Source organism: Mytilus californianus, unplaced genomic scaffold (genome assembly GCF_021869535.1).
Source record: "Mytilus californianus isolate M0D057914Y unplaced genomic scaffold, xbMytCali1.0.p SCAF_8, whole genome shotgun sequence".
Taxonomy (NCBI): Eukaryota; Metazoa; Mollusca; class Bivalvia; order Mytilida; family Mytilidae; genus Mytilus; species Mytilus californianus.
Genome location: NW_026262734.1, coordinates 67,268,496 through 67,296,183, shown reverse-complemented (window position 1 = coordinate 67,296,183; position 27,688 = coordinate 67,268,496). Strand labels below are relative to the sequence as shown.

Genomic DNA, 27,688 nt, shown 5'->3' with positions numbered 1-27,688 from the left:
TTGTGTCTGTTTTTGTTTTGTCTGATTAAGATATTATGCAGTTTGGAATGACTAAAACTTACAGTATTTTGAGGATCACTACCAATGAATGAGAATAGCTGCTCTATTACTGTAACATATGGTGGCCTGTCTTTCTCTTCCTCTTCTACCAAGTCCTGTAAGATGTGGACCGGTCCTTTCTTATATTTCTGCTGTCTTCTGTTTGAAAATAAACAAAAGCCAGTTATTAGAAAACAAATAACATTCATTGCCTGACATCTTAACCAACTACTTTAAATCATTTTATTCCCTGGAAACAGGGAGAGATTTGCAATTTTGCACATTCTATTTTCACTTTTTTACAGTACAAGATCATTTGGGAATACTGTTTCAAAATAAGATGTTATAATCAGAAATGTGAAAATGCAAAATAAAGAAAAAAGATATCAAGTACAAATTTATGAGAAAAATAAAATAAAGGGATGCTTTCAATGTATCCCATACTATAAAAAAGGGGATGTGGTATGCATATTTAGTGGTAGTAAAAAAAGAAGGTTGTTCAGGTGTATTTTATATAAATGCCAGATTTAAGTCCCCATTCTCATTTTGATTGTCCCTTTAGAACATGTAGTATTTTCTCCCCCCTTTTTCATGCTGAAAGTCTGTCATATGTTGTGTTATGCAAAAAGGTAAACATTCATTGTTCAAGCTTATACAATTATTAATGTTCATCATGAAATCAAACTTTTATTTCATGTTCAATAATGCATAATTGCATATAACCCCTTCTATGACTCCAATAAATAATTAGAGCTTATGATATTGTATAGATAACTGACTATTGTTGAAAACCATATGTTAACATCTAGATATCTTTTGGGTTTTGGTGTTGGTAAGTTGCCGTCACATCGGCATGTACCAACATCTCCATTTATTCTTAGAGAAATGTATTCCCTTAAATACTTGGGACCTACTTGAACATATTGTAAAGAGACAGATATACAGATAAACATAAAAAAAACACAAACTTAAGAATGTTCGCTCCTCTTGTTTTTGAATTTTTGTCAGATATTCGGAATCCTCTGGTTTTATCCATATAGTGCCATTAAAAATTTTGCCCACTAAGCCCTACTTTTCTTTTCATAATTTTATAACATATAGTTTAAAAAGCCATATTTGAAAATCTTGTAAAATCCTTGTTATTTTTTCATAGTTTTTGATAGAAAAACAGTGCCAATGTTAATAGTATGAAAAATCTAGAGAGAATCATTTCCCGCCAAATTTTCAATGGCTTATATCTCAAAAACAAGCACACGGACCCTTCATTTTTTTCTGCTTTTTTAGTTTTGTTATTTATATACTATCAATTTATAACAGTCTTTTAAAAAGCTTGTTATTTTGAAACAGAGTAGCTAACATCCTTAAAACTAAACCGATGAGATGATCCTTTAATTTCACTGGATATTAAATATTACTTACTTGTGTTTGACATCTTCTCTAGAAATATCAACTCCATTGGGAGCAGACATACTTCTTGATAAGCTGTATGATGGCAATAAAATGTCTGTGTCTGATCTCACCATCACACCTGAAAATTGCAATGAAAGACATTAGCAAGTCCTGCCAATTTATTTCTAAATTACACCTTGAAAAATCATTGAAATTTTCTGTGGTTGTCTAATACTAAATGTGATTTTTTATTTTAATATTTTGGTAATTTTCAAATCTTTATACATTTTGTTACCAGTAGCACATTCAGGTGGAGACGTAGATAGTACTAAATGTATGATTTTTTTATTTTAATATTTTGGTAATTTTCAAATCTTTATACATTTTGTTACCAGTAGCGGATTCAGGTGGAGATGTAGATAGTACTAGATGTATGATTTTTTTATTTTACTGTTTAGTAAATTTTCAAAGCTTTATACATTTTGTTACCAGTAGAGGATTCAGGTGGAAGGAAAGAAAGTCTGATAGAAAAGTAGATAATTTTTTGGCACAAAATTGTCAATAAAATGATGCCTACATTTTACCCTATGGACAGTTACGCCCCTTTCTTCAAACCATGAATCTGCCTCTGATAACTGAGAATACTATGTGTTTTGGATAGCAAACAGATAGGATGATACACACTGTGATGTAAATACTGTAAATCAACATATTTTCGCTGATACCATATTTTACCCTGAGCCCTTACTAACCCATTTCGTGGCGTTTTAATTTCGCGATTTTCAAATTTGCTTGATGTTGTTAAATAAGGAAAGATCCAAGTTTTATATATTTGCGACAGTTTATATCCGCGTTATTTTTCTACTTGTGAAAATAAATTGCTCGTAAAAATTAATAGGTTTACTGTATGTCGTAAAGTATAGCTTTTAAACCTAGATGAAACTTGTTACCCAATATTAAGTTAAACTGATTGCAGCAAAATGTAACAGAATTTAGAACTTTAACTAATTACCTGACATAAGGTTAGACAAAGTTGAGTTCTTATTTTACCAGCATTCTATACATCAACATATGTGATTAATAATCATAATTGTACAATATTTGAAATTAAATAAAAGAACAGAGTTCCAATGTCCCCCACATTGCACATATTTTATCTATCCAAGGGCAATAACTAAATAAATGGGGAATGTGTCCATAGGACACAGATGATGCCCCCACTTGCATATAACTTTATAAAGGGACATAACTCAAGAACGGTAAAAGTGATACTACCCAAATTCATACTTGATCTGAGTTTTGTGGTAATAAGCATTGTGTATAAGATTCATAACATTTGATTGAGGCAAACTTAAGTTAGAGAACAGAAACAAAAATTCAGCAAATTTTCCATTTGTAAAGGGGCATAACTCTAGAACGGTAAAAGTGATGACAACAAAATTCAAAAGTGATCTGTGTTTTGTGGTTATAAGTATTGTGTATAAATTTCATAACATTTGGTAGAGGCAAACTTAAGTTTGAGAACAGAAACCAATTTCGGGACATAGACTTACGGACGTACAGACGGAAAAGGGTAAAACTTAATGGCCCCTCCACTACGGTGGGGGCATAAAAATACTTTAAAACTTTACAAATATCTTAGAGAAATGAAGGCTTGAGAGCAAATACAATGCAATTTCCAATATAATTAATATTTCCAAGGGGCATAAATCCTTTAAAAATATTTTATTGGCACTGATTTTCGAACTTGTCCTAGACATTGCTGATATAAACCTATGATATAAGTTTCATAAAAATCTGGCAAGCTTTGTACTCATGAGAGCGCTAACAATAAAATTTTCCATATAATTAATATTTTCAAGGGGATAACTCCTTTGAAAATAGTTGATCGGCGCTGATTTTGGGACTTGTCCGAGACATTACTGATATAAACCAATGATATAAATTCTATAAATGTCGGACAGATGCCTGGTATTTTTATGTCCACCGCAACACATCATGCGGGGGACAATAATTTGAATCCAAGGTTGCACAATCACAAACCAGCTTTTAATGTAAGGTTCTCTTTGTTAACACTATTAAAGGTCCAACCAATTTAAAATATGTCAGAGGTCATATGTCAGAGATCGCTGAGTGTTCAAAGTCATACCTGTTTGTGTGGGATCCATCATAGACCAGTTTCTACTGTACAGCACTCCTCCTTGAGGCTCAATGTTAACTTGTAACAATAAATCTAGTCTTGACAACAGACCTTTGACAATATGAGAGGTGAAGGTCATAGGACAAGTTTCTGCAATTTCACTACTTTGAACATCAGCATCAAACTTTTCTCTGAAATTAAAATGTTTTACGCTATTATTCACTACAAACTTAAGAATTATTCATGATGTTCACTTATTAATTAATAAAACATATGTCCTCCAGCAGAAGTTTAATAAGGATCTGTTTATAATAGCAATTTTCTTTGAAATCCTAGCAAAAAAAACGTTTCTCAAAATTTTTGATTTTTAAATTTTTCTTCTCTAATTCTTATCAAAATCAATAGGGACCTTCTGTTTATACATATATAACACAATAAGACCTCAATAATCCAAAGATATTAAACAAAATCTTTCTGTTGCCATAAATATATTTAGATTCTACTATAACATCCAAATGATTACGAAGTTTATCCACTCAAGATAGTTAAAATTTGAACATCTAACTATTGAAAGTGGATAAATATTGTAATCAATGGAGTAAAGTGGTAGAATTTGTTACTCTAATGATTTATTGGAGATGCCAATAGTAATGTTCAAAATGGATATGACAGGAAATTACACAAGACAAACTTATCAACATGTGGTTTATCAAAATTTATCAAACTGGTCAAACCGAGTTAAATGCAAAAGAAATTAAAATAAATGGGGAATGTGTCCATGGGACACAGATGATGCCCCCGCCTGCATATCATATAAAGTTATAAAGGGACATAACTGAAGAACGGTAAAGTGATGCTACCCAAATTTGTACTTGATCTGAGGTTTGTGGTAATAAGTATTGTGTATAAGTTTCATAAAATTTGGTTGAGGCAAACTTTAGAGAACGGAAACGAAAAAATCTCATTTGTCTGTTATCTTCAGAACACTGCTCATTTACAAGATCCCAAGGGGCAATTTTTGAAGGCCTTGCGCGATTACTTAAGATCTTTGCGCAATTAGTTTCTCTGTTAAATTAATGAGATGAAAGATTGAACTCTAATAAAAAATAAATGGGGAATATGTCCACGGGACACAGATGATGCCCCGCTTGCATATAACCAAATTTTGTGGTAATAAGCATTGTGTATGAGTTTCATAACAATTGACTGAGGCAAACTAAAATTGGAGAACGGAAATGAAAAATTCAGCAATTTTTCCATTTGTAAAGGGGCATAACTCTAGAAAGGTAATAAACTGCTACGCTGAGCGCAGCTAGATACGCCCGCAGAGGTCCAACCCTGAACAGTTGGGACAAAAATGGACACAATATTCAAGCTTGATTCAGGTCCAAATTTGGATTGTAATTAAATATTTGACATATTATAGGTTTCTGAATAAATGTAGTCAAAGATCTTGAAATTGGTTATATGAATTGAATTTATATTCAATTAAAGATTTCTTGCTGTTGTGCAATACTTAGTAAATCTGTTGTCAGACTATAAACAAATAAAGTTCAATTAATTCTCAATGTCATATTAGAAATTTATGAAAATAAAAAGGGAGCTTACATCAATAGATATAAACAATTCACCAAAGTTTCATGAGAATTGGTGACAGAATTTTTGACTTATTGTCCGAAAACTGGAAAATCACCCCTTTTTTTAATGAATAAAACCCCATAACTCAGAAATGTAAAATGTAAAATTTATAAAATTCTAAAGGGAGCTTACATCAATACATACAAACAATTCCCCAAAGTCTCATTAGAATTGCTGAAAGCATTTTTGAGCTTTTGTCCAAAAACTGGAAAATCCCCCCTTTTTTCATGAATAAAACCCTGCAACTCGGAAACGTAAAATCTAAAATTTATAAAAATTGAAAGGGAGCTCATGTCAATAGATATAAACAATTCACCACAATTTCTTGCAAGTTGGTGAAAGTATTCTTGAATTATTGTCCAAAAACTGGAAAATCCCCCTTTTTTTAATGAATAAAACCCCATAACTCGGAAACGTAAAATCTAAATTTTATAAAAAACGAATGGGAGCTCATGTCAATAGATATAAACAATTCACCAAAGTTTTATGCAAATTGGTTAAAGCATTTTTGAGTTAATGTCCGACATGTTGACAACGGACAGACGGACGGACGGACAGAGGTATACCATAATACGTCCCGTAAACGGGCGTATAAAAATTCAAACTTGATCTGTGTTTTGTGGTAATAAGCATTGTGTATAAGTTTCATAACATTTGGTTGAGGCAAACTAAAGTTAGAGAATGGAAACCAATTTTGGGACGTACGGACAGACGTACATACGGACAAGGGTAAAATTTAATGCCCCCTCCGCTACGGCAGGTGCATAAAAAGCCCATTAACAAACATAAATCAGCTAATTAATCTAAGGGCATGTTATGCAACTCTTTCTACCATCCGAAACATGTATATAACTGATTGCTACAGATTGTTTCAAAGTTCTCATACCTCAGAGCTTTGACTGACTTTTCATCATCTCCATGATCTGGTTGTATATTCTTGACAAAGCATAACATCATCAATTCTTTATATTGTGACTGAAAAGTATTAAAATACAGTGAAATATATGTCATTCATTATCTCTCCTTCTGATATTATTGTTAGTAGTGAATACATTTGATCTTGATTGTTGCCAAGAGACTCAGTTCTGGTTTTTACACCCAATTAATTCTATTTCTCACACATTAAAATCATAACATTATTAATTAATTAATTATATCTAGGCTAAAAAATAATTAATTACTTTATCTAAAAATCTAAATATCAAAATATAATTATAAGCAACTTGAAAATTTCTTTGTAGTTAAAGAATGCAAATTACACAGAAAAGTTATCTACACCATAAGTTATACTGGGATATTTTTTATTCAAAATTAACAAGTAATTACTGTCAGAGAAAGATGCAAATCTATTTTAAACATAAAATTAACTCAGCCAGATTAAGGCTGCTTGATGACAAAAAAAATGTTCATTTTCAAATTTGGCAATAAAGGAAAAAATCATTTGTTTTTAGCTTCCTTAAAAATTTCATCCAATTATTAATTTAAACGACATTTTCTACATAAGGAAATGTCTGTAACAAGTCAGGAATATGACAGTTGTTTTCCATTTGTTGGATGTGTTTGAGCTTTTGATTTTGTCATTTGGTGAGAGATTTTCCGTCTAGAATTTTCCTTGGAGTTCAGTATTTTTGTTATTTTACTTTTTAAATTGTCTTTTGTTAGCTATAGGCCATTAATAACATTTATAGAAAAAAAATCATCAGCTGTTTCCCATACAAGTAATCAACAAATATTTTCTATAATTTTTTTTTAAATCTTCAATGAAAGAAAAACTTTTTTCATATATTTCCTAAACAAAACAAAATATTCAAACTTAAAATAATTTGTGGTGAATTTTTTACAAAAAAAAAAAATGAAATTTTATGAAAAACAGAATTCCTATTTACAAAATTTTTTTTTCTTCAAATTTTTTTTTTTACAACATCCCCTACATTCCATGTCCTGCTTTTCAAAATTATCAGTTCTTCTATCTCTGAATTTGCTACTAACCTCCTGTAAATGATAATCATGGAAAAATGGAGGTGTATCCTCTGTGTTTTCCTGTCTATGGTCTAATACATCTGTATGCCAATGTTGTTCCTGGCCTGCTAAACTCTATAATCAAAGCACGAAAGCGCTGTAAAGGCAGTTAATTACAGGTTGTGTGTATTTTAAGTCCAGTTATATCATTATCTTGCATAGTACAGTGTACTTATCAGAGGTGGCTTTCAGTATTTAAGATTTAGAGTTCTCTAATGATATTGAATAAGTTTTATGAATGTCATATTCTGAGCACTATATGAAGGCGATTGTTCTCACTTGTTTATGAACTAGTATTATGTCCAGTTTGTACCCTTTTTATCTATGTTTATAGTCAAATTAGTTATCAAAGGTACCAGGATTATAATTTAATACGCCAGACGTGTGTTTCGTCTACATAAGACTCATCAGTGACGTTCAGATCAAAATAGTAACAAAGCCAAACAAGTACAAAGTTGAAGAGTATTGAGGACCCAAAATTCCAAAAAGTTGTTCCAAATACGGCTAATTTTAAGGTAATCTATTCCTTGGATAAGAAAATCCTTAGTTTTTTCATTGGCAATCATAACACATCTCCTTATTTATATAATGATCTATATTCAACGACCTCAGGTACAAAAAAGATGTATGTAACTAAACTATGATGGGAAACCTTTGACTTCTTTCTTTATATAAACTTTTGATTTGGTACCATAGAACTATGTAGAGTAAATGTACATTGCAACATGTCAACTCTTTCAACTCCAAGCAAAATTATATTTCCAAGCATAAAGTAATTTATGAATGAAATAAAATGCTCGGCTGGGGCGCAGCTTGATACGACCGCAGAGGTCGAACCCTGAACAGTTGGGGCTAGTATGAACACAACATTCAAGCTTGATTCAGCACTGAATTTGGATTGTAATTAAATATTTGACACAGCATAGGTTTCTGACACAGAATGAAAGTGGTCTAAGATACTTAAAAAAATTTAATTTACCTATTCAAACCATATCATTATTATTTGCTTTTATATATAAATCAGAAATAACCAATTTAAAATGGAAAATTTTAAAGAAAAAAAAAGGAAAAAGAATCCCCCCCCCCAAATTTTTTGAACCCCCTTATGATTCATCACCCCAAAACTCAATCCCAGCATTCCCTTTGTGGTATGGTACCTTGCAGTACAATTTCAGAGAGATCCATACACTTGAACAGTCATGTTATTGTCTGGAAACTAGAAAAATGCTTATTTTTGGCCCCTTATTCCTAAACTTTTAGGGCAATTACCCCCAAACTCAATTCCAGCTTTCCCTTTGTGATATGGAACCTTGTAGTACAATTTCATAAAGATCCATACACTTACACACAAGTTATTGCCATGAAACTAGAAAAATGCTTGTTTTTTGCCCCTTTTTGGCCCCTAATTCCTAAAATTTGGAGGCAATTACCCCCAAATTCAATCCCAGCATTCCCTTTGTGATATGGAACCTTGTGATACAATGTCAGAGAGATCCATAGACTTGCACACAAGTTATTGTCATGAAACTAGAAAAATGCTTGTTTTTTGCCCCTTTTTGGCCCCTAATTCCTAAAATTTGGAGGCAATTACCCCCAAATTCAATCCCAGCATTCCCTTTGTGATATGGAACCTTGTGATACAATGTCAGAGAGATCCATAGACTTGCACACAAGTTATTGTCATGAAACTAGAAAAATGCTTGTTTTTTGCCCCTTTTTGGCCCCTAATTCCTAAAATTTGGAGGCAATTACCCCAAAAAATCAATCCCAGCATTCCCTTTGTGATATGGAACCTTGTGGTACAATGTCAGAGAGATCCATATACTTACACACAAGTTATGTCTGGAAGTTACAAAAATGCTTATTTTTGGCCCCTTTTTGGCCCCCAATTCCTTAACTGTTGGTACCATAACCCCCAAAATCAATCCCCACTTTCCTTTTGTGGTATTGAACCTTATTTTAAAATTTCATTGAGATCCATTCACTTAAACTAAAGTTAGAGTGCGAAAACTAATGTGTCTTCGGACGACGACGCCAACGTCATACCAATATACGACCACAAACATTTTTTTGCGGTCATATAAAAAGGAGTTCTTAATTAAGAAATAAACTGATTCGCTGAGCGCAGCTGGATACACCCGCAGAAGTACTACCCTGAACAGCTGGGGCAAAAATGGACACAATATTCAAGCTTCATACAGGTCTGAATTTGGATTGTAATTAAATATTTGACATATTATAGTTTCTGAATAAATGTAGTCAATGAACTTGAAATCGGTTATATGAATTGAATTTATATTCAATTAAAGATTTCTTGCTGTTGTGCAATACACTGTGCTGTTGTGCAATACTTAATAAATCTGTTGCCAGACTATAAACAAATAAAGTTCAATTTCTTCTCAATGTCATATTTGAAATTTATGAAAATCAATAGGGAGATTACATCAATAGCTATAAATAATTCACCAAAGTTTCATGTGAACTGCTTAAAGCATTTTTGAGTTGTTGTCCAAAAACTGGAAAATCCCCCCTTTTTTAATGAATAAAACCCCATAACTCAGAAATGTAAAATCTAAAATTTATAAAATTCTAAAGGGAGCTTACAGATTGATAATTTAGTCTTAGATGCAAGATTTTTTTATCAGTTGTTAGTGGCTTTGAACTAGCTATCAGTAACTGCGAGTACTCTCAGATTTGTACTTAGTGTCTTTTTGTTGTTTGGATGTACAACTACCTGACCACGTCCACTTGTATTTGTATTTATCCATCTGACGAGTTTAGCCTCTTTCAACTGATTTTTATAATTCTTTCTTATATTGTACTGTTACACCACTGTCCCAGGTTAGGGGGAGGGTTGGGATCCCGCTAACATGTTTAAGCCCGCCACATTCTGTATGTACATGTATGTACCTGTCCCAAGTCAGGAGCCTATAAAAGTGTAATTCAGTGGTTGTCGTTTGTTTATGTGTTGCATATTTGTTATATTTGTTCATTTTTTTACATAAAATAGGCTGTTAGTTTTCTTGTTTGAATTGTTTTACATTGTCATTTCTGGGCCTTTTATAGCTGACTGTGCGGTATGGGCTTTGCTCATTGTTGAAGGCCGTACTGTGACCTATAGCTGTTAATTTCTGTGTCATTTGGTCTCTTGTGCATGTGTGGAGAGTTGTCTCATTGGCAATCATACCACATCTTCTTTTTTATATTTACATCAACAGATATAAAGAATTCACCAAAGTCAAGGTGAGACAACAAAACTTAGTTGTAAGATCTCTGAAATTTTTTACAGGGTACGAGTTTTTCTCATTGTTGGAGATTGTACGGTGACAGTAACACCTGTAACTGCTTAAACCCATTTCTTATGCACTTTAGTTTGATAAACTCACTGAATATCATACCACATCTCCTTATTTTTATATGCATTACAATTTACATGTGCATGTAATTGTAAATATATATATATCAGAACAAAATTCATTGCATCACTTTTATTTATGCATCCTTTGGCACAATACAAGTTCTAAAATTACACAACATAAAACAACTAAATGTTATTTCAGATGAAAGTTTTGTTTCAGTTCCATGCATAGGATTTATTAGAATTTTGTATGTTTTGCCAAGTCCAATAATTCGCTCTATGTGACATAGAGACATAGTTGACTAAACCACCAGGTGTCGAACATTCAAGAATTTTCAGTGTTTCTGTTTTTATTTGATGAAAAGGTTGCCTGAGCTCTAGGAGCTTTAGGTTTTATCACGGGATATTCTGTGCTGTCAATAATAATCCAAGTCGTAGGAAACTTTAATTTGAAGTTGGATGGTGAAAAATACCTGACTAAACCACTAGATGGCCAAGTGTTAGCCTCACACCACTGTTTAGACATAAAAACAATCCATGTATACACAATATTCTTAACACTAGATTCAATCTAGAATCTAGACAGTTCAAAGTTGGTTGTATGATGCCTCAATTTCATCAAAGTCATAAAAAAACTGATTTTCAACTGACACCCTATCAATTTGAAAATATATGTATCTCAAACAATGTGCTGCTGGACCAAGTGTGGTCAAAACAAATAAAAATTTAGTATACAACTCTAAACCGGTATAAAAATGCATGGCTGTGTCACGTGTCTTCATTTCAAAATTCTCTGCTGAAAACATAGGCATTGATGGTGTTTGCGTAATTCCATCTGTGAAGCTCAACATTAGCTCGGCAGTTGGTGGTGGACAGTCATAAATCCTTTCTGCAGTATGAATGACTTCTTCAGGAAAACCAACTTTACAATCAAAACTTTCCTCTAGATTTCTACTACAATATTCATCAAGTTTAGTTCTTTTGTTTTCACAGGAAACTGCCCTGATTTTTCTTTTAGCGGACGATTCAGTCTCTTGCTTGGTCCAGGAAAATAGGCTGGGAATTGCAGTAGACTTAAGTCTCTGTATGGTGGGTTTGCGCCCTGAAAAAGGTTATAAAACATTAGTTTTTTTATAATTGAATGAACTTCCATTAGCAATGTATACTTTGTTCTACCTGGCGAAATATTAACTAGATTTATTCATTACAATCTGGATAAAACTATGTTTGCCTGATTCAATGTATGTTATGTAAATCCAAAGGACAAACAATGAGAGATTTATGCAACAAACGTACATTGTTTGTACCTAAATAACTATAATATAGATGAGAGCATGTCATTGTTTTGTTCCTGTTAACATTGTCATTGATATTTTTCAAGAAAGTCTATGAGGCATAGCTTATGCATTCCTGTCATTACTACATTAGCATAATTACTGCTAAAATAATTCTCAGTATGATATACCTCTTGTAAGAAATCATTATAATTGTAGCAATCACCAAAAAATCTCAAACAGATCACATTGAATCGTAATCCAAAAAATTATGACGTCTTGAATTACCCACCCCCTTTTATTCTAAAACGATAATTGCGGTTGTAAACAGACTTTGGTTTATTCGCATGGCGATTACATATATAACTATATATTTCACAAAGAAAATAGAGTTTTACCATGAATAGTTTCCTGCACGTAGTCTTTTTCAGTAAAACGTGCCTTGCAAACAACAGCTGATTGAGATGGACACCACGATATCATCGTGTTCTCGTCCAATCTGCGTATGGGCCATGGCGTTGATCCAACTTTTCCTTCTTTTTAAGTCATTTGGAAATGCATGTCCTCCTCTTAAATGACATCCAGGTACACAACAACAAGTACTTGGCATCGTTAATTAAAAATATAACTGAAATAGTTGCACAGTGCAGAAACCGGAAGAAGAGGAACAGGATCCGCTACCACGGCGCCACCTATTCAGGAACGATAATTTGCTACTTTATATAACTGCGAAAATAACGTTAGACGGGTTCACGTGCATAAACAGAAATGCGCTTTAAATTGTGTAATATAATTCATGTTCAGTCGACCTTTAATTATTATATCAACGACTGAAATGATTTATAAACATCTAGATTGCAGATAACACTCGAAATTAACCCGAGCTCTTTCCACACGGAATTCAAATAATAGTTTGTCAATCGGTTGACTGCTTATAATGCAAAATACTAATATATCAAAAGTTTTTAAAACTAACAAAACACAATGATCGTTTCTCTATTTCCCAATGTAAATGAAATGAAACAAAAAACATTTTATATCGCAATAAGAAGAGGAGAGAATTCAACATTTCCGGATCTACTTGGAGTCTAATGACCCCCCACGTAGATAAGTTGGATATCGCGGAAGGAAGGATTAACCCGGCAACTAGAAAGGCATTAAAGCACTGCCTTTAAAAAAACAAAGCTTAATTTTTAAAAAGAAGTTAAGGACTTTTAAAAAGAATAAAAAAAGTTTTTAATTCTTTTTTTTTTGGTAAAGCTTGTCTCAAGTCAGGAGGCTGTGATTGAGTGGTTGTTGTTTTTTGCTGTATATCATATTTGTTTTTCGTTTATTGTTTTGTATAGTTTGTTCTTGTGTTGTGCAGTTGCACCACTGTCCCCGGTTAGGGTGTGGGTTTGGCACCATCTAACATGTTTAACCCTGCAACATTCTTTATGTGCCTGTCCCATGTCAAGAGCCTGTAGTTCAGTGATTGTCGTTGGTTCATGTCTTTCATATTTGTTTTTCGTAAAAAAATTTTGTTATAAATTAGGCCATTAGTTTTCTCAATTGAATTGTTTCATATTTTTCATGTAGGGACCTTAGGGGCCTTTTAAAGCTGACTATAGGGTATGTTTTTTTTTTCATTATTGAAGGCTGCATGGTTGCCTATAATCAGGGATGGGCACAATTACTGACAAATGTAATCGATTAATAATCGATTACATGAAGGATTTTTGTGCAATCGATTAATAATCGATTACTCTGAATGTTTTATGTAATCGATTGCAATCGATTACTCTGAATGTTTTATGTAATCGATTGCAATCGATTACTCTGAATGTTTTATGTAATCGATTGCAATCGATTACTTTATCAAAAGTAATTACATTACTTTTCGATTATTATCAATTACATGCTATAAAATATTGAAGAATGTTTATACACACAACTTATTTAGAGTGGTAATTTGGAACTTTACAAAAACAGCTTTTAAAGTATTGTTTTCAAATGTTTTCAAATCGTTTTTCTAGATAGACACTCTTAGAGAGGATCTAAACTATTTAAATATTCTTGAGTGAGCGATGATAAACATGAGAACATTCTTGAAATGAAATCGACAATTGTATCAATTGCTTCTTTATATTGTAGGTCATTTTCTCCATAGTTTGCGCATTTTTGATGTCATACTGACTTAATTTTGATATTTACTCTTATTTAACAGGATGGTATATTTGAATATAATGAGTATGAGAGGTTTCTTATGAAAAAAAATATATTAAAAAGAAGAAGAGTCAGTTTAACTAATTTTAAAAGATGGAAATTTATAATTTATAGTTACATGAATGAATTTATCCTTTTGTTTGGATAATCCCCCTAATTACAGGTTATAAAATTGCCAATGGCGAACAATTTATAACCTAAGGGCAACAACATGTATTAAATCTCTCATTTAATTAAACATAATTGAAATCAAAACATAGTCTGTATCTCATTGATTAAAGGTCTTTGATCATCTGATTAGTAATTATAAAAACAAGAAGGTTTTTGTGAATTCTTTGTTCTCTTTTCAAAATCATAAACAATTTACATTTTAGTGACACAATGGGATACACGTATTTATTACTGAACAAAATTTTCAATGCATTGGTTCATTGTAAAAATGTTTTGTATTCTTTCCTAATTTTGATGTCATAACACTATGATGAATCAACAGTTTATCTACTCTAAGCTAAAGTTCTAAATATAATTGAAAATTAAGCTTTAAAAAATGTTATTACATATATAAAAGCATTCTTCTTTAGTATAGTACAGAACTTAACCTAGGACTACAAGTACATTTATGTATTTTCCTATTTTGATTCTATTTTCTTATTTTTAACATTTTTGTGTTTAATAAAAAATATCTCAAATTATTGACAAGCATTGGAAGTCATTCATTTCAAAAGCTGGAAATAAAGTAAAATTTGTTAGCCTAGGAGATCTGGTTTATCATAATGCAGCTTGAGACAACAGATCTAAATAAGGTATTTGATAAACTCTCAAGTAATATAGATACATTCTATTTTATCAGTACTTTAAACTGATCAATACATGCAGTTGTCTATTTTCATTTAAACTAGGTTTTATTTCAAACTATATTACTAAAGTAATCGATATGTAATCGAAAAGTAATCGATGATTACATCATAATTTTTGCTGTAATCGATTAAATTACGATTACATGTAATCGAAAATGTTGTTGATTACAGATTACTGTCGATTACTTAAAAAAATGTAATCAATTACAATCGATTACGATTACAGATTACGATTACCCCATCCCTGCCTATAATTGCTTACATCCACTTCATTTGAACTTTGGTGGATAGTTGTCTCATTTGGCAATCATACCACATCTCCTTATTTTTCTATTGCTAAATAGAATGTTAATTTTGTTTCAGAAAGAAGATATAATGAAAAACAATATCACCATGGATCATTCATTTTTTTAAGTATGAAGTGATGCAGTCAGCTATTAAATTCATTTGAACATTATGATACATGATCTGATGTAGAACCTGTTGGGATAACCTAACCTTAACTGATACAATTAAGTTTTTAGGTCTATAATCTTCATATCCTGATACATCTGTTATAAAACTGTTCTATACTATAACTGTGTGTACCCTCTTGCAAATGGTCACTTACATATATTTGCAACTATTAAGTGATCATCATCTGCTCAAAACATTACGATGTTCAGTGCTTATGCCAGTTGTTCATTCAATTTGAACAGAATGATACAAGTAAAAAACTTTAAAATCAATAATATTGTGACAAAACTTAAATTTTGAATTTACAAACACTTAATTTATCAACTGTTCAAGGTCCTTTCTTTGGATGCAATACATTTACATGGCTATTGAGTGTTTCTATAATATTTAATGACCGTTGACCCTTTTAAACTTTTCTGTGGGTCAAACTGGACATGATTAACTGTACCTGTAACTGTCTAATCAGAGCATCCAATCTTTTATAAACTTCTTGTAGAACGGACTGTAGCAATGAGAATTCCTCAGGGTTTTGGTTTTCAGCAGAAGGTAGTTTATGAACAATTTCAGTCAGAGATAGATGTTTTATAACTGTAGAGATAACTCTTTCTTCAAGTATGTCTGGTTGAATAACTTCTCTGAAAGTATAATAATAATAATTTATTCCACTGAAATTTGCTTCTCAGCTGTACCCAGTTGCTGAACTATTTCAGACTTTTTAAACAAATGCTCACATACACCACGCCCCCACATTGACACTGAGCAAACAAAATCTAACGAGATGCCTAAGTGTCACAGACTCAAAACTCCTACAAAAGTCAATTGATAAAAATTTCTTGTGGATATGCACATCTACATAGTACGTCCTTATTATCTATAAAGTTTCATGAAATTCTGTTGTATGGTTTCAGAGGAGTTGCAATGACAAACTGTTGCAGTAGTATATTGAGGCCAATAAGTTCAAAGGGGCATAACTCCTGGAAAAAAAATTGAATCATAATTTCCTGTCGATATGCACATCTACATAGTATGTCCTTATTATCTACAAAGTTTCATGAAATTCTGTTGTGTGGTTTCAGAGGAGTTGCGATGACAAGAACAGGACTGAAGGATTGATGAACGGACGGACAGATGGACGAACGGACGGGTCAAAATCATTATAACCGACCCAAAAATTTGCATGGGGTATAATAATTATTGGAAAACATGTTTTACCAGTTTGTTTCTACATTGGCTTGGAATTCATGGTACCATAATTAAGCAAACTTAAATTTTATTCACTTTGTACACATACAAAAAGTTCAGTTGTAACAACCTAGACTACACAAAGAACCATTATTTTACAGTCATTAGATCTATCTTACCTTATACTTGGTAAGTGTGTGTGTGTGGGCCTCTGGCAGAGTTTTCTCAAGTTCTGTATAACATAAGCTGTAACAACCTAGTGTACCGGTACATAAAGCACCATTTAACAGACATTAGATATCTTATCTTATTCTTGGTCTGAGTGTGTGTGGGCCTCTGGCAGAGTTTTCTCAAGTTCACATCAGCTGTGACAACCTAGTGTAACGGTACATAAAGCACCACTATTTTACAGATATTAGATCTACATGTATCTTACCTTATACTTGGCCTGAGTGTTTGTGTTGGCCTATGGCAAAGTTTCCGCAAGTTCTGTATAACATCAGATGGCAGCTTGATTCTGGGTAGAGATGTGTCGTCTAGAATGGTGATGTCGTGTGAAGAATCAGGTGAGAATCCTGGGATAGGTTTCCCTGTATCTGACTGCCATACACATCTGTTACAGAAAAAAAAAAACAGCTTTAGAAAGAATTTAAGAGTACTTAATGATATGCCTTTTATTTATCTCTTCAACCGGTGACTATTTCTTATTTTTAGTATCAGACAGATAATTGTTAGTAAACAAATAAAATAAAAGGGTATATCCGGATACAAAGAAGTAACAGTTTAAAAATATTTTACTTTGGCTACAAGGCTCTTTCTCTTTATCATATTTTATCTATATCTGATTTTTAAATATACAAACAAGCTTACAAAGATAACAAATGTAAAAACCTTTGTAATAATTTAGATCTGAGCAAATGTGTACAACTGGTTTCTTCTTTAGATTTATTTGGTCCTTCATATAATAGTTGTAGCATTGTACAGGCCAGTACTGATAATCCTAGAGCTAAATCTGCTAAGAAAGGAAGACCAATGGATACCTCTTCTGTAGATTCCTGAAAAATATATATAATATAATATTTTGACACTTTCAATTCAATATTTTAGTAATTTTTTTCACCAACTGTTGAGAAGATAATTGAAAAGTATCCTTAAGTTGATGTTGAGCAACTAATCAGACCACATGGCCACCAATACTCCATTTTATTATATATAAACCTCTTTATTTAAAGAGGGTAAACACAGTTAGTTACACATGTTACAATAAACTAATCTTCCCTGAGGCCCTCACATACAAATTACAATACAATCAAAAACAGATATTTACACATAGTTAATTTACAGTCAAGTAGTTCAATGTAATATTATTAACATGATAAGATATAAAGCTGTTCAAGATGTACATGTAGTCAAAAAAATCAAATAAAAGTAAAAAAAAAATATACAAATACATTGTAGAAAACATAATCTTATCAGGACTGTGTTAAGTACTTCTTGATACTTTGTTTAAAAGTGTAAGTATTTTGAGCTTTACGCATTTTGTGTGGTAGTCCATTCCATATTAGCCTTTAATATGTTGTTGGTTATTTTGCTTTGTCCAGCTTGTTCTATAATTTCTATTTTTTTATTTTTGTTTGTTAGTGTGTTGTTTTTAAAGGGAATGGGGACTGGCAGAAGGAGGAATGGAGCTTTGATAGGACACATATTTCACCATATGGTCTTGTCCCCAACTGTCTACACACATTTCTGTAAATCTGAAACATGACTGTATGAATACATCTCTTGTCTGGTGTATTATGATCTCTTTCATTCCAAGTAATTGAACGAGTCTTGACAGTGCACATTTTTTTTTCAATTTACAAACACCCCTATATGTTTTAATATGGTGTTCTGTGTAATTTTTAAATATTTATTTTGCCTTACCTGAGCCCTGACAGTACACATAAAACCCCACATGGCCTTGTCAGGTGTGTTATGCTCTCTACCACTTCTCATCTCAAAAGAAAATGTGACTGTATCTCCTTCAACCTGCAAATAATGTTGTAAAGTGAGTTCATCAGTCAGATTTACATGTTTACAAAGTTTACCTATTTCAATATATAAATTTCTTTTTTAAACATTTAAAACTTGACAGACTTCTTGCCTTTCAAATTTCTATTTAGACAAGGTTTATTGCCTTCAAAATGCCTATATATACGTTTCCAAGGTTGTTTTTTTTAGACAAGTTAAATTGGATTCTATTTTTGATGATAAATAGATATTTTCCTTCAAAAATCTGCAGTAATTATAGAAATGAATATCATATATTTGTTCAGTACAAACAAAATGTTCTGTTAGATATTGCTCACAAATTATACCCTCCGTCAATGTTTTTGCTGTTTGATGAACATCCAGTGATAAATATTTTATGCATATTCAGGATGATTGTCAAATAGAAAAATAAGATATTAATGATTTCTACACATATGTAACATTTAAGAGAAGTAAGTTTTTGTAAAGAGGAAGTAAAACATGTAATGAACTAGAACATACCTGTCAACCTATGACAATGAAAATGCAGGTGATGACCTGCATAGAAGAATGAAATCTCAGGTCATAATGCGTACAAACTTTTCGAGCTGAATTTCAGTATTTATGGGACATTTTTCTTATAATTTATATCAAAGTTTCCAAAACATGTCCACATGGTTAAGTAATTCAAAATTGTACATATTATTATTTCATTGCACCTGAAGGCCACTGATAGATTTGTGTAACATTGCCTTAATTCCTGTTCTTAATCATTCCATGACATACAATGTGCCATTTTGTGTTTTCTTCTCATACATTTGTGCAGCTTTTAAACAGTATGACATATCATATGTTGATATTAGAGTATAATAAAATAAAGTTAAACAATTAAAGGAGGTTTGGATGAAAAAAGTAATTTTCAAAATTTTTATTTTTTAAATGTTCTAAAAGAGGGACGAAAGATACCAGAAGGACAGTCAAACTCATAGATCGAAAACAAACTGACAACGCCATGGCCAAAAATAAAAAGACAAACAGACAAATAATAGTACAGATGACACAACATAGAAAACTAAAGACTAAGCAACACGAACCCCACCAAAAACTGGGGGTGATCTCAGGTGCTCCGGAAGGGTAAGCAGAAGGTAAAACAATAAGTAAAAGTATTATTCTGATATGTTTGTGCATTCAATTCATTTTAGATTTAATCTTTTTACAAAAAAAAAACATAAGTTTAAGGAGTATATTGTAAATTGACAAAAAAGGGGAAGTAACTCAAATTGTTTTTAAAACAACTTTGAAATACACAAATTATTTACGACCTAAAGCTAAGGTAATTGGTGTTAATTAACAGTGTGTTTGACACCAAAGCTGTCAAGTGAAGCCATGCACTGAAATGGGTCAATTGAGCTGAGTTTACACAGCTAGTTGAACTTCTTGTCCAGGAAGAATTACCAATTTGCCGGTATTTCATTGAAATCACTTTATATCTAATCAGTCTGAAGGTTAAGGAATCTGGGTGAAAACGGGTTATTTTCTGAATTCCCGGGTTATTTGGTCACCCGGCGGATGTTCCGGGTGACCCCTCAGAATTGTGAAAATCTCGGGTCACACCGGCAGGATCCAGGTCAGTTGAAAAGGTATGCTAGAAGTGTATCACAAGGTATGGAATAACTAAATGACGCTATGGAATAACTAAATGACGCTATGGAATAACTAAATGATGCTATGGAAAAACTAAATGACACTGTGGAATAACTAAATGATGCTATGGAATAACTAAATGATGCTAGGTGCAATATATAAAGAAGCTATTACATGTAGCTGCTGAGAAAATAGATAATTTTTGGATTCCAATAAATATGGCTAAAATGTAAAATAAATGGTGAGGTCAAGTACTTTGACAAGATCTTTCGGCCATCCTGATCCCAGAACACTACGGCTGCCAAATCCATATGTATTACCACCATACTCAGCTACCTTCTTGGAGTTTGTGGTTGGGCCAGCATACAGTACTAACTACAAAATAAATATCAGCTAAAGGTATATTGAAAGTTTGAACTGTGTACAGAACATAACAGAAAAAAAAACCATAAAGATCAAAAGAATTTAAGTGTTAATCAATTTGAGGATTGTCATACACAAAGCACAAGCTGAGAAAATAACATCTATGAAAATATAATGTATTTTTCAGTTAAACTTCCATTTTGAACTAAATGTCCCTTTTCAAGTATTTTCAGGTCAGTGCTATTTGTTTCCTAATTGTAATGTTATTATTGTACGTTCCAATTTGATAGGTTAAATAGGTTTGCTCCTAAAATTTAATATAACAAAAACATCAATAGTATCAGCATGATGAGGAAATATATAGTAATTGGTAGATTCATATCCATAATTGATAATTGACAATCATACTACATGCATCTTATTAACAAATTTATTAAATTAAAGAAAAACATAAGCTAATCATATTGCCAAGCACATTTATTATGAAACCTTATCCACAAAATCTGATGCCTGATTAAATTATTGCAATGTACATATTGACTACACATGTCAGAAGGCCTTTTTACCTTATCATAATCATATTGTGAGGCACATCTGGGGTCAAATCTAAGGTACAGGCACCTTGCCCCGGGGATATGCACACTCTCCTTCAACTTGTAATTGTCCCTGACAGGATGTATACTCTCTATAGCCTTCCCTGAAGACCAGGGGGCAGGGATCTTAAGTCCAGCAAGGAATCCTTCCTCTTCTTTCTCTTTCAGATCACAACTAGTTATTAAAAACAAACAATTAAAATTAAATAAGGATAAGTCTTAAATATCATGAATATAAAAAGAGACAATAGACATAAGCCCATTTCTTTCAAACATTTTTTCTAAACTGTTAAATATTAATAGATTACACCATGTCCTTTATCCTACGCCCCCTCATATCATCCTGGACTCCCATATTAACCCCTGGTGCAAGTCAATGGCTTATAGAGTCAGGGGATGATACCAGGATTGATATGGAAAAAAATTTCTTATAATCTATTGTTAGATATTTAACCAATGCAAAAAAGTTGAATTAATCTCTGGCAAGACATACATGTTCCCATCATTCTTACTAAGCTCTCCAACCTTTATTTGTACAGCTACCAACTTCTTGAATTTAGCACAAAACTGCCATATTTTGTTATCTTGTCATTAATGTTTAGATATATACAACAGCACTACCCCAAAAGACATATTGCTACAAAATGTATTTTACACAGAGTTTTAAAAAGTGTGTAAATTTTTTTTTATCGGGTATGGCTGTTGCTCATATCAATTTTGTCCAAAAACTATGTGTAAAATGGTAATTTTGGTCAAAATACGTCAATTTCAACATGTTTTTAACATCACAAGTGAACTTTCTGCACTTAAGAGTCCAGATTATATTAATCTGTTCATTTATCATGTAGATTAACATTAATTTGAAAGGATTGAGTAATATTCCTTTTTTTGAAATTTCAGGGACCAAATAATGGCTTTCATCATACCACCTCCTTTCAAAATTATCTCCAAAAATTTTGATTAGAAATATAATTTTCAAAAATAAACTAATGTTACCTCCTGAAACCCTTTAAATTTAAAATTTTCTACAAAGGAGCTTGACTCTGGATAAGTGCAAACGAACTATTTCAATAAAATATTTACATAACCTACTTTTCTAAATTGACAGCCTGACCAATCAGCTCTGCTACATCTATATCAGCATCTTTTTCAAATATCTCCTGTTGTACTGCTTGGACTTGACTTTTCAACAACAGAGCAGCCTGATATTAACAAGATAAAATATTAATAAATGCATCATATTTCATGAGTGCTGGTCTACAAAAGAATTCTGCAGAGGTTAAAACAGTTTAACAACATATACACAAAGAACTGTACTTCACATACTGTAGATAATTATTGTTCATGGAGTACCAATTTTCGACTTGAAGGCAGACTTTAAAAAAATCATGAAAAACAATTTTTCCTCAATCCACAATAAATTGCTTCTTCCAGGGCAGCTGGATATGACTGCAGAGGTCCAACCCTGAACAGTTGGGGCAAAAATGGACACATATTGACACAATACATATCTGAATTTGGATTGTAAATAAATATTTGACACATAATAAGTTTCTGACACAGAATAACTGTAGTAAAAAAACTTAGCATTGGTTATATGATTTGAATTTATATTCAATTTTTTGCTTTTGTGCAATACACTATGCTGTTGCGAATTGACCCCACTCCCTCCCCCCAAAAAAAAATTTACCTCCTTTTTTTTTGCTTTTGTGCAATACACTATGCTGTTGCGAATTGACCCCCCCCCCAAAAAAAAAAAAAAAAAAAATTTACACCCCCCTTTTTTTCCCAAAAAACAAAATATTTGAAGAAATTTTCTTTTTAATTTCTAAAATCTGAAATGGAAAAAATTGTGTCCCACCCTCACAATTTCTTTTTAACCCCCCTTTTTCCAAAAAAAAAATTCTTTCCCTCAAGATATGGTCATAATCTCAATTCAAATTTCCAATGGCGTTTGCAACCATAATTACCCATTTAAATACATCATAAAAGTCTTAAAATAGAAAATGACATACATTATCATGGTTAAAACTAATATTCCTTAATCAGCATTTTTAAATAGTAAATTCTAAAAATAAATTGACAGCTTATCACCTCAAGACAATACAACATTTCTTTATACATAATTTAAAAAAAGTGTAAGAGAGGTAATCCAAACATAACATTGTACTTTTTTTGAATTGCCCATTAACCAAGAAACCCTTGTTTTTCCCCCTTTTTTGCCCCTAATTCCTAAACGGTTTGATCCATAACCCCCCAAAGCCAATCTTAACCATCCCTTTGTGGTATGGAAACTTGTGGTATAATTTCAGATAGATCCATACACCGTTCCACAAGTTATTGTCTGGAAACTAGAAAAATGCTTATTTGGGCCCCTTTTTGGCCCCTAATTCCTAAACTGTTAGGACTATAACCCCCAAAATCAATCCCAACCTTCCTTTTGTGGTTATAAACCTTGTGTTTAAATTTCATTCTATTTACATTTACTAAAGTTATTGTCCAGAAACCAAATGTCTTTGGACGACGTTGACGATGACGACAACGTGATACCAATATATGACCGCAAAAAAATTTTGCGGTTGTATAAAAATTGGTTACCACGAAAATAAATGAATTCACAGCATGTTTCACAGCAAAAGGACATGGAAATAATATGGTCTAAAATTTTCCATCTTAAAAGACTGGTGAAGAAAGTTGTGATATGGAGAACATAAACCAGAGAATCCAGTAACACCTTTGCTTCCCAAACAGGACAAAATCTTAGAATTATCATATACTTTCATCATCTGTTTACTTCATAGTGAAGTAAATGAAATTGTTTTGTGAGATAGGCAATTTTAGAATAAAACTGAAGATTGTAGCTCAAGTTTGGAATTAAGGAAGGAAAATTGTGAGGAAAATATAATGCTAGAAAAACTTTTGTGATATGTTTATCAAAAGATTGAATGTATATCATGAATGACAGACAAGCTCGAAGTTGTCTTCAGTGAGAAGTACCATCCTTTATTATGTTTGTCAAAACAATACACACAGATTGTGGCACGTCCACAAAACTATTGACCACATAAGACAAAATATGTCTGAGTAAACAGATAATCAACTAATTTGGCATTTATCTCTTTCAAACTGACTATACAACAAGTTATTTTTTTAATTTTCTTACTTTTCTGATGATTTATACATGTAAAATGGAAGATCAAAGTTTTACATATTCATGGAAGTCGTAGAAATAAATCATCAAGAAAAATTTATTGGTTTACATGAACAGATTAACAGTTACAGAGTTTCCTTGGTGGAAGATATGAAATCTTACCTGACTGGTTAAAACAACAAGGTGTACAAGCTGTGACATCAGATTATCACCAAATTGTAGACATCGTAAGTTAGGATGTGTCATGGCTGTCAGTAGGACAGGAAGTAGATGTCCCAACACTGTGGCTTTAGCCAATCTTTCTAATCCTTGTAACCAATATTCTAAGTCCTCTTTATGTTTTGATATTACTATACTACATGTGTCTAATAACGCTTCTAAAACCTGATAAAAACAAAAGAATTCAATATTGTGCACTTCAACTGTAAAGTTCAGAAAGTTCTTTCTATTCTGATTAATGTTATTGAAATCACAAAATAAACTGGTATCTGCAAATCTTCTAATACCAATACCATTATTTCAATTCTAATGCAATAGGAAAAAAACACAATTAAATTATACATTTCAAAATCAATTTCATTAGACTGCCCTTGCACTCTCCATGTTAGATCATCACTCATGGAATTTATGTCCTGTAATTTGTGGCATTATCCAATTAAAATGAATGTTAAAGTTTTGCATTAGAATTCCACATTTTACCTGAATTATATAAAATACAATCTCCTTGAGGATACATTCACGGTCAGCAGACTTATTCAAATTAGTTATCAGAGAAATTTTAATGCTTGTTTTTCTAACTGTATTGATTGTAATATTGTGAAACATACAATGCATACCATATTTATAACTTCCTTATAGAAGGCTATCATGATTTTATCAATACTTACCTGGTAAGAACCTCTAAATACTTTGGAAGCCAGATTCATTATGGATATTTGTAATTCCTATTAAAAGCAAAACACAAAAAAATTAATGAGTTTATATTGTATAATTATAACAGTATTATTAAGACCTGTAAGAATAAAATATGTTGACATTTTTAAAAAATTTATAAAATGAATTCAATACTTATTATATATATATATCATGATGTGATACTCAATATTATTCTAGTTAAACTTCTTTTTTTTATAGTAATGATGAACACATAAAATAATATTTCTTTATTAGTTTTACTAGTTAGTCAACAACAAAAAAATATCCATTCCACTCCATAGTATGGATTGATTGGTGTTTAACGCCACTTTCAACACTATTGTGCTATTTCGTGGCGGTCAGTTTTTATAAGTGGAGGAAGCCAGAGTGCCCAGAGAGAACCATCAACCTTTGGTAGGAAAACTTACAATCCTAGTCAATTAAGATTGGAGTTGAGTGCACCTGTACAGTGCGGGATTCGAACTCACAACCTCATTGTTGACTGGCTAGTTCAACTACTTAGACCACTCGGCCACTGAGGCCCCCCAAAGTATGGAAACCAGGGAACATCTAGAAGTTTTGCTCACTCTCTGCCACCTGCCATTAATGACAGGTGGAAATTGCAAAACCTAAGTGAGACGTAAATAGAAAATCTTGTTTCACAGTTATGTTATTTCAAAAAATTTGACACGGTGATATCCAGTTTAAACTAGTGTGATCAAAACCCCACATACAACCAATCAACATTCTTTGACTTATTTTACATACTGTGGAATCATTTATTCCCATGGGTACCAATTTTTAGTGGATTGGAGAAAAAATTGTATTTTCATGGATATAATATATTGTAGTTTTTCAAGGGTCTGCATACAAGTCTATAGAAAAATTGCTATTTGTTTAAATCCAAGGTTTGCTCATACCCACGAAATCCATGAAAATTGGTATCACATGCATAATAATGAATCCACAGTACATAAAATAGACATATAACCATACATGACTCATGAACCATGTCCAATGAAAGAACCTTAGTGAGCGTGCTCACATACCCCACGTCCCCACATTGTCATTGGAGAAATAAAATAAGTGTAAGAAAAAAAATTGTATCAGAAAAAAAAATTGAATCATAATTTCCTGTCAATATGCACATCTACATAGTATGTCCTTATTATCTAAAAAGGTTTCGTGAAATTCTGTTGTGTGGTTTGAGAGGAGTTGCGATGACAAGAAACAGGACTGACGGACTGACGGACGGACAGACAGACAGACGGACGGACGGGTCAAAAACATTATACCCTCCGCAACTCGTTTCGTGGGGTATAAAAATGAAACATCCTTGTATACCCTACCGTATTGATTCTAATGGAATATCGCTTATGTTTCATGATATTTACCTGCAGAAAAACTCATAATCTACATGCATTTGAATATCGGCCATGTGTTTTACTGCAATAATTTCAGTTTATCACTAAAGTTGATCAGTACCCAGTTAATTTAACACCAGTTGTAGAAAAAGTATCAAGAAAGACAAACGAAAACCAAATTTCTTGAAAATTGAAATGAGTAATTTTGTTTTCTGTTGTTTTTTAATATTGAGGAACCCCAAATTTTCATTTGTAATAAGAGGATTGTGTCTTGTAAGCTACTTCTCTCGATATTAACAACTAAAATGCAATTGAGGGAAAATTTAGACTGGTTTCATTCCCAATAAATAAAATATTATGACCTTGATTTCTTTAGGCAGAATTTTTACAACTATCTACTACATATTAAATATTAATAGAGGTGCCTTCTGACTAAAACTTATCCCTCCTCTAAACAATTGTACTCAAGGGCTAAAAACTTTCTTACTTTTAATACTGTATTATCATGTTTTGTAGAATCTTCTGAATCTGTTTTAGACTTGTACAATATGGCTTCCCTCAACAAAAACGACTGAAGTGACATCATATACCTCAAACAAGACGAGGCAACCTACAAAACATATCACTTGTTCTATACTATTCAGATGATTTTTTAAAACAAATAAAATAAATGCACAACTCTTTTTTCTGACAAGCTTAATGTTTTATTTCTAATATGATAATTATTGTTACTTCTGGGAGTAACATTCTTCAAAAAACATTTAGCATAATAGATTACACTTCCAATCACAGATGGATTATTATTATCATTATTATAATATCAGACCAAGAGGAAAATGTATGACTTTCTAGAATTACATTTGTTTATAATAACATAGTCATTTCAAAAAAGGGTTAAAAAGAACAACCTTGGCCTGGACTTAAAATTACATCAACAAAAACAGAATAAAATGGGACAGGATAAAAAGCTTTCATTTTATCAATGATTTTAAAATATAACAACGTTTTGGAAAAATCTGAGAATTTGATATTATTTTCTTAGTGAATTTATTGGCTTGAAACAATTCATCTGTCTTAAAGATATTTTAACG

General features: G+C 32.0%; 2 protein-coding genes across 2 annotated transcripts in view; both read right to left on the bottom strand.

Annotated features, from left to right (window-relative positions):
• LOC127711029 (probable E3 ubiquitin-protein ligase HECTD4) overlaps window positions 1-27,688 on the bottom strand; it is an 81,167-nt gene that overhangs the window by 37,852 nt on the left and 15,627 nt on the right. Inside the window, exons 14-28 of the mRNA XM_052216973.1 lie at window positions 27,085-27,207; window positions 25,206-25,262; window positions 24,481-24,702; window positions 22,260-22,369; window positions 21,141-21,342; window positions 20,467-20,586; window positions 18,481-18,585; window positions 17,449-17,612; window positions 16,994-17,170; window positions 15,824-16,010; window positions 7,196-7,300; window positions 6,093-6,181; window positions 3,578-3,759; window positions 1,459-1,567; window positions 63-198 (exon numbers count right to left, since the gene is read on the bottom strand). Of these exons, the coding sequence (XP_052072933.1) occupies window positions 63-198; window positions 1,459-1,567; window positions 3,578-3,759; window positions 6,093-6,181; window positions 7,196-7,300; window positions 15,824-16,010; window positions 16,994-17,170; window positions 17,449-17,612; window positions 18,481-18,585; window positions 20,467-20,586; window positions 21,141-21,342; window positions 22,260-22,369; window positions 24,481-24,702; window positions 25,206-25,262; window positions 27,085-27,207 (2,088 nt within the window). The remainder of the gene's footprint in view (window positions 1-62; window positions 199-1,458; window positions 1,568-3,577; window positions 3,760-6,092; window positions 6,182-7,195; window positions 7,301-15,823; window positions 16,011-16,993; window positions 17,171-17,448; window positions 17,613-18,480; window positions 18,586-20,466; window positions 20,587-21,140; window positions 21,343-22,259; window positions 22,370-24,480; window positions 24,703-25,205; window positions 25,263-27,084; window positions 27,208-27,688) is intronic.
• Window positions 10,699-12,687, bottom strand: LOC127711035 (uncharacterized). Its single transcript, XM_052216981.1, has 2 exons — window positions 12,256-12,687; window positions 10,699-11,685 (listed from the first exon to the last, which is right to left on the bottom strand). The coding sequence occupies exons 1-2, from the start codon at window positions 12,338-12,340 to the stop codon at window positions 11,171-11,173; spliced, it is 600 nt and encodes a 199-aa protein (XP_052072941.1). The 5' UTR covers window positions 12,341-12,687; the 3' UTR covers window positions 10,699-11,170.

Coding starts and splice junctions, on each gene's coding strand:
- LOC127711035 (XM_052216981.1), bottom strand. CDS start 12,340: ATGATATCGTGGTGTCCATCTCAATCAGCTGTTGTTTGCAAGGCACGT. Junction 11,686..12,255: donor CGTGCAGGAAACTATTCATG/GTAAAACTCTAT, acceptor AACCTTTTTCAG/GGCGCAAACCCACCATACAG.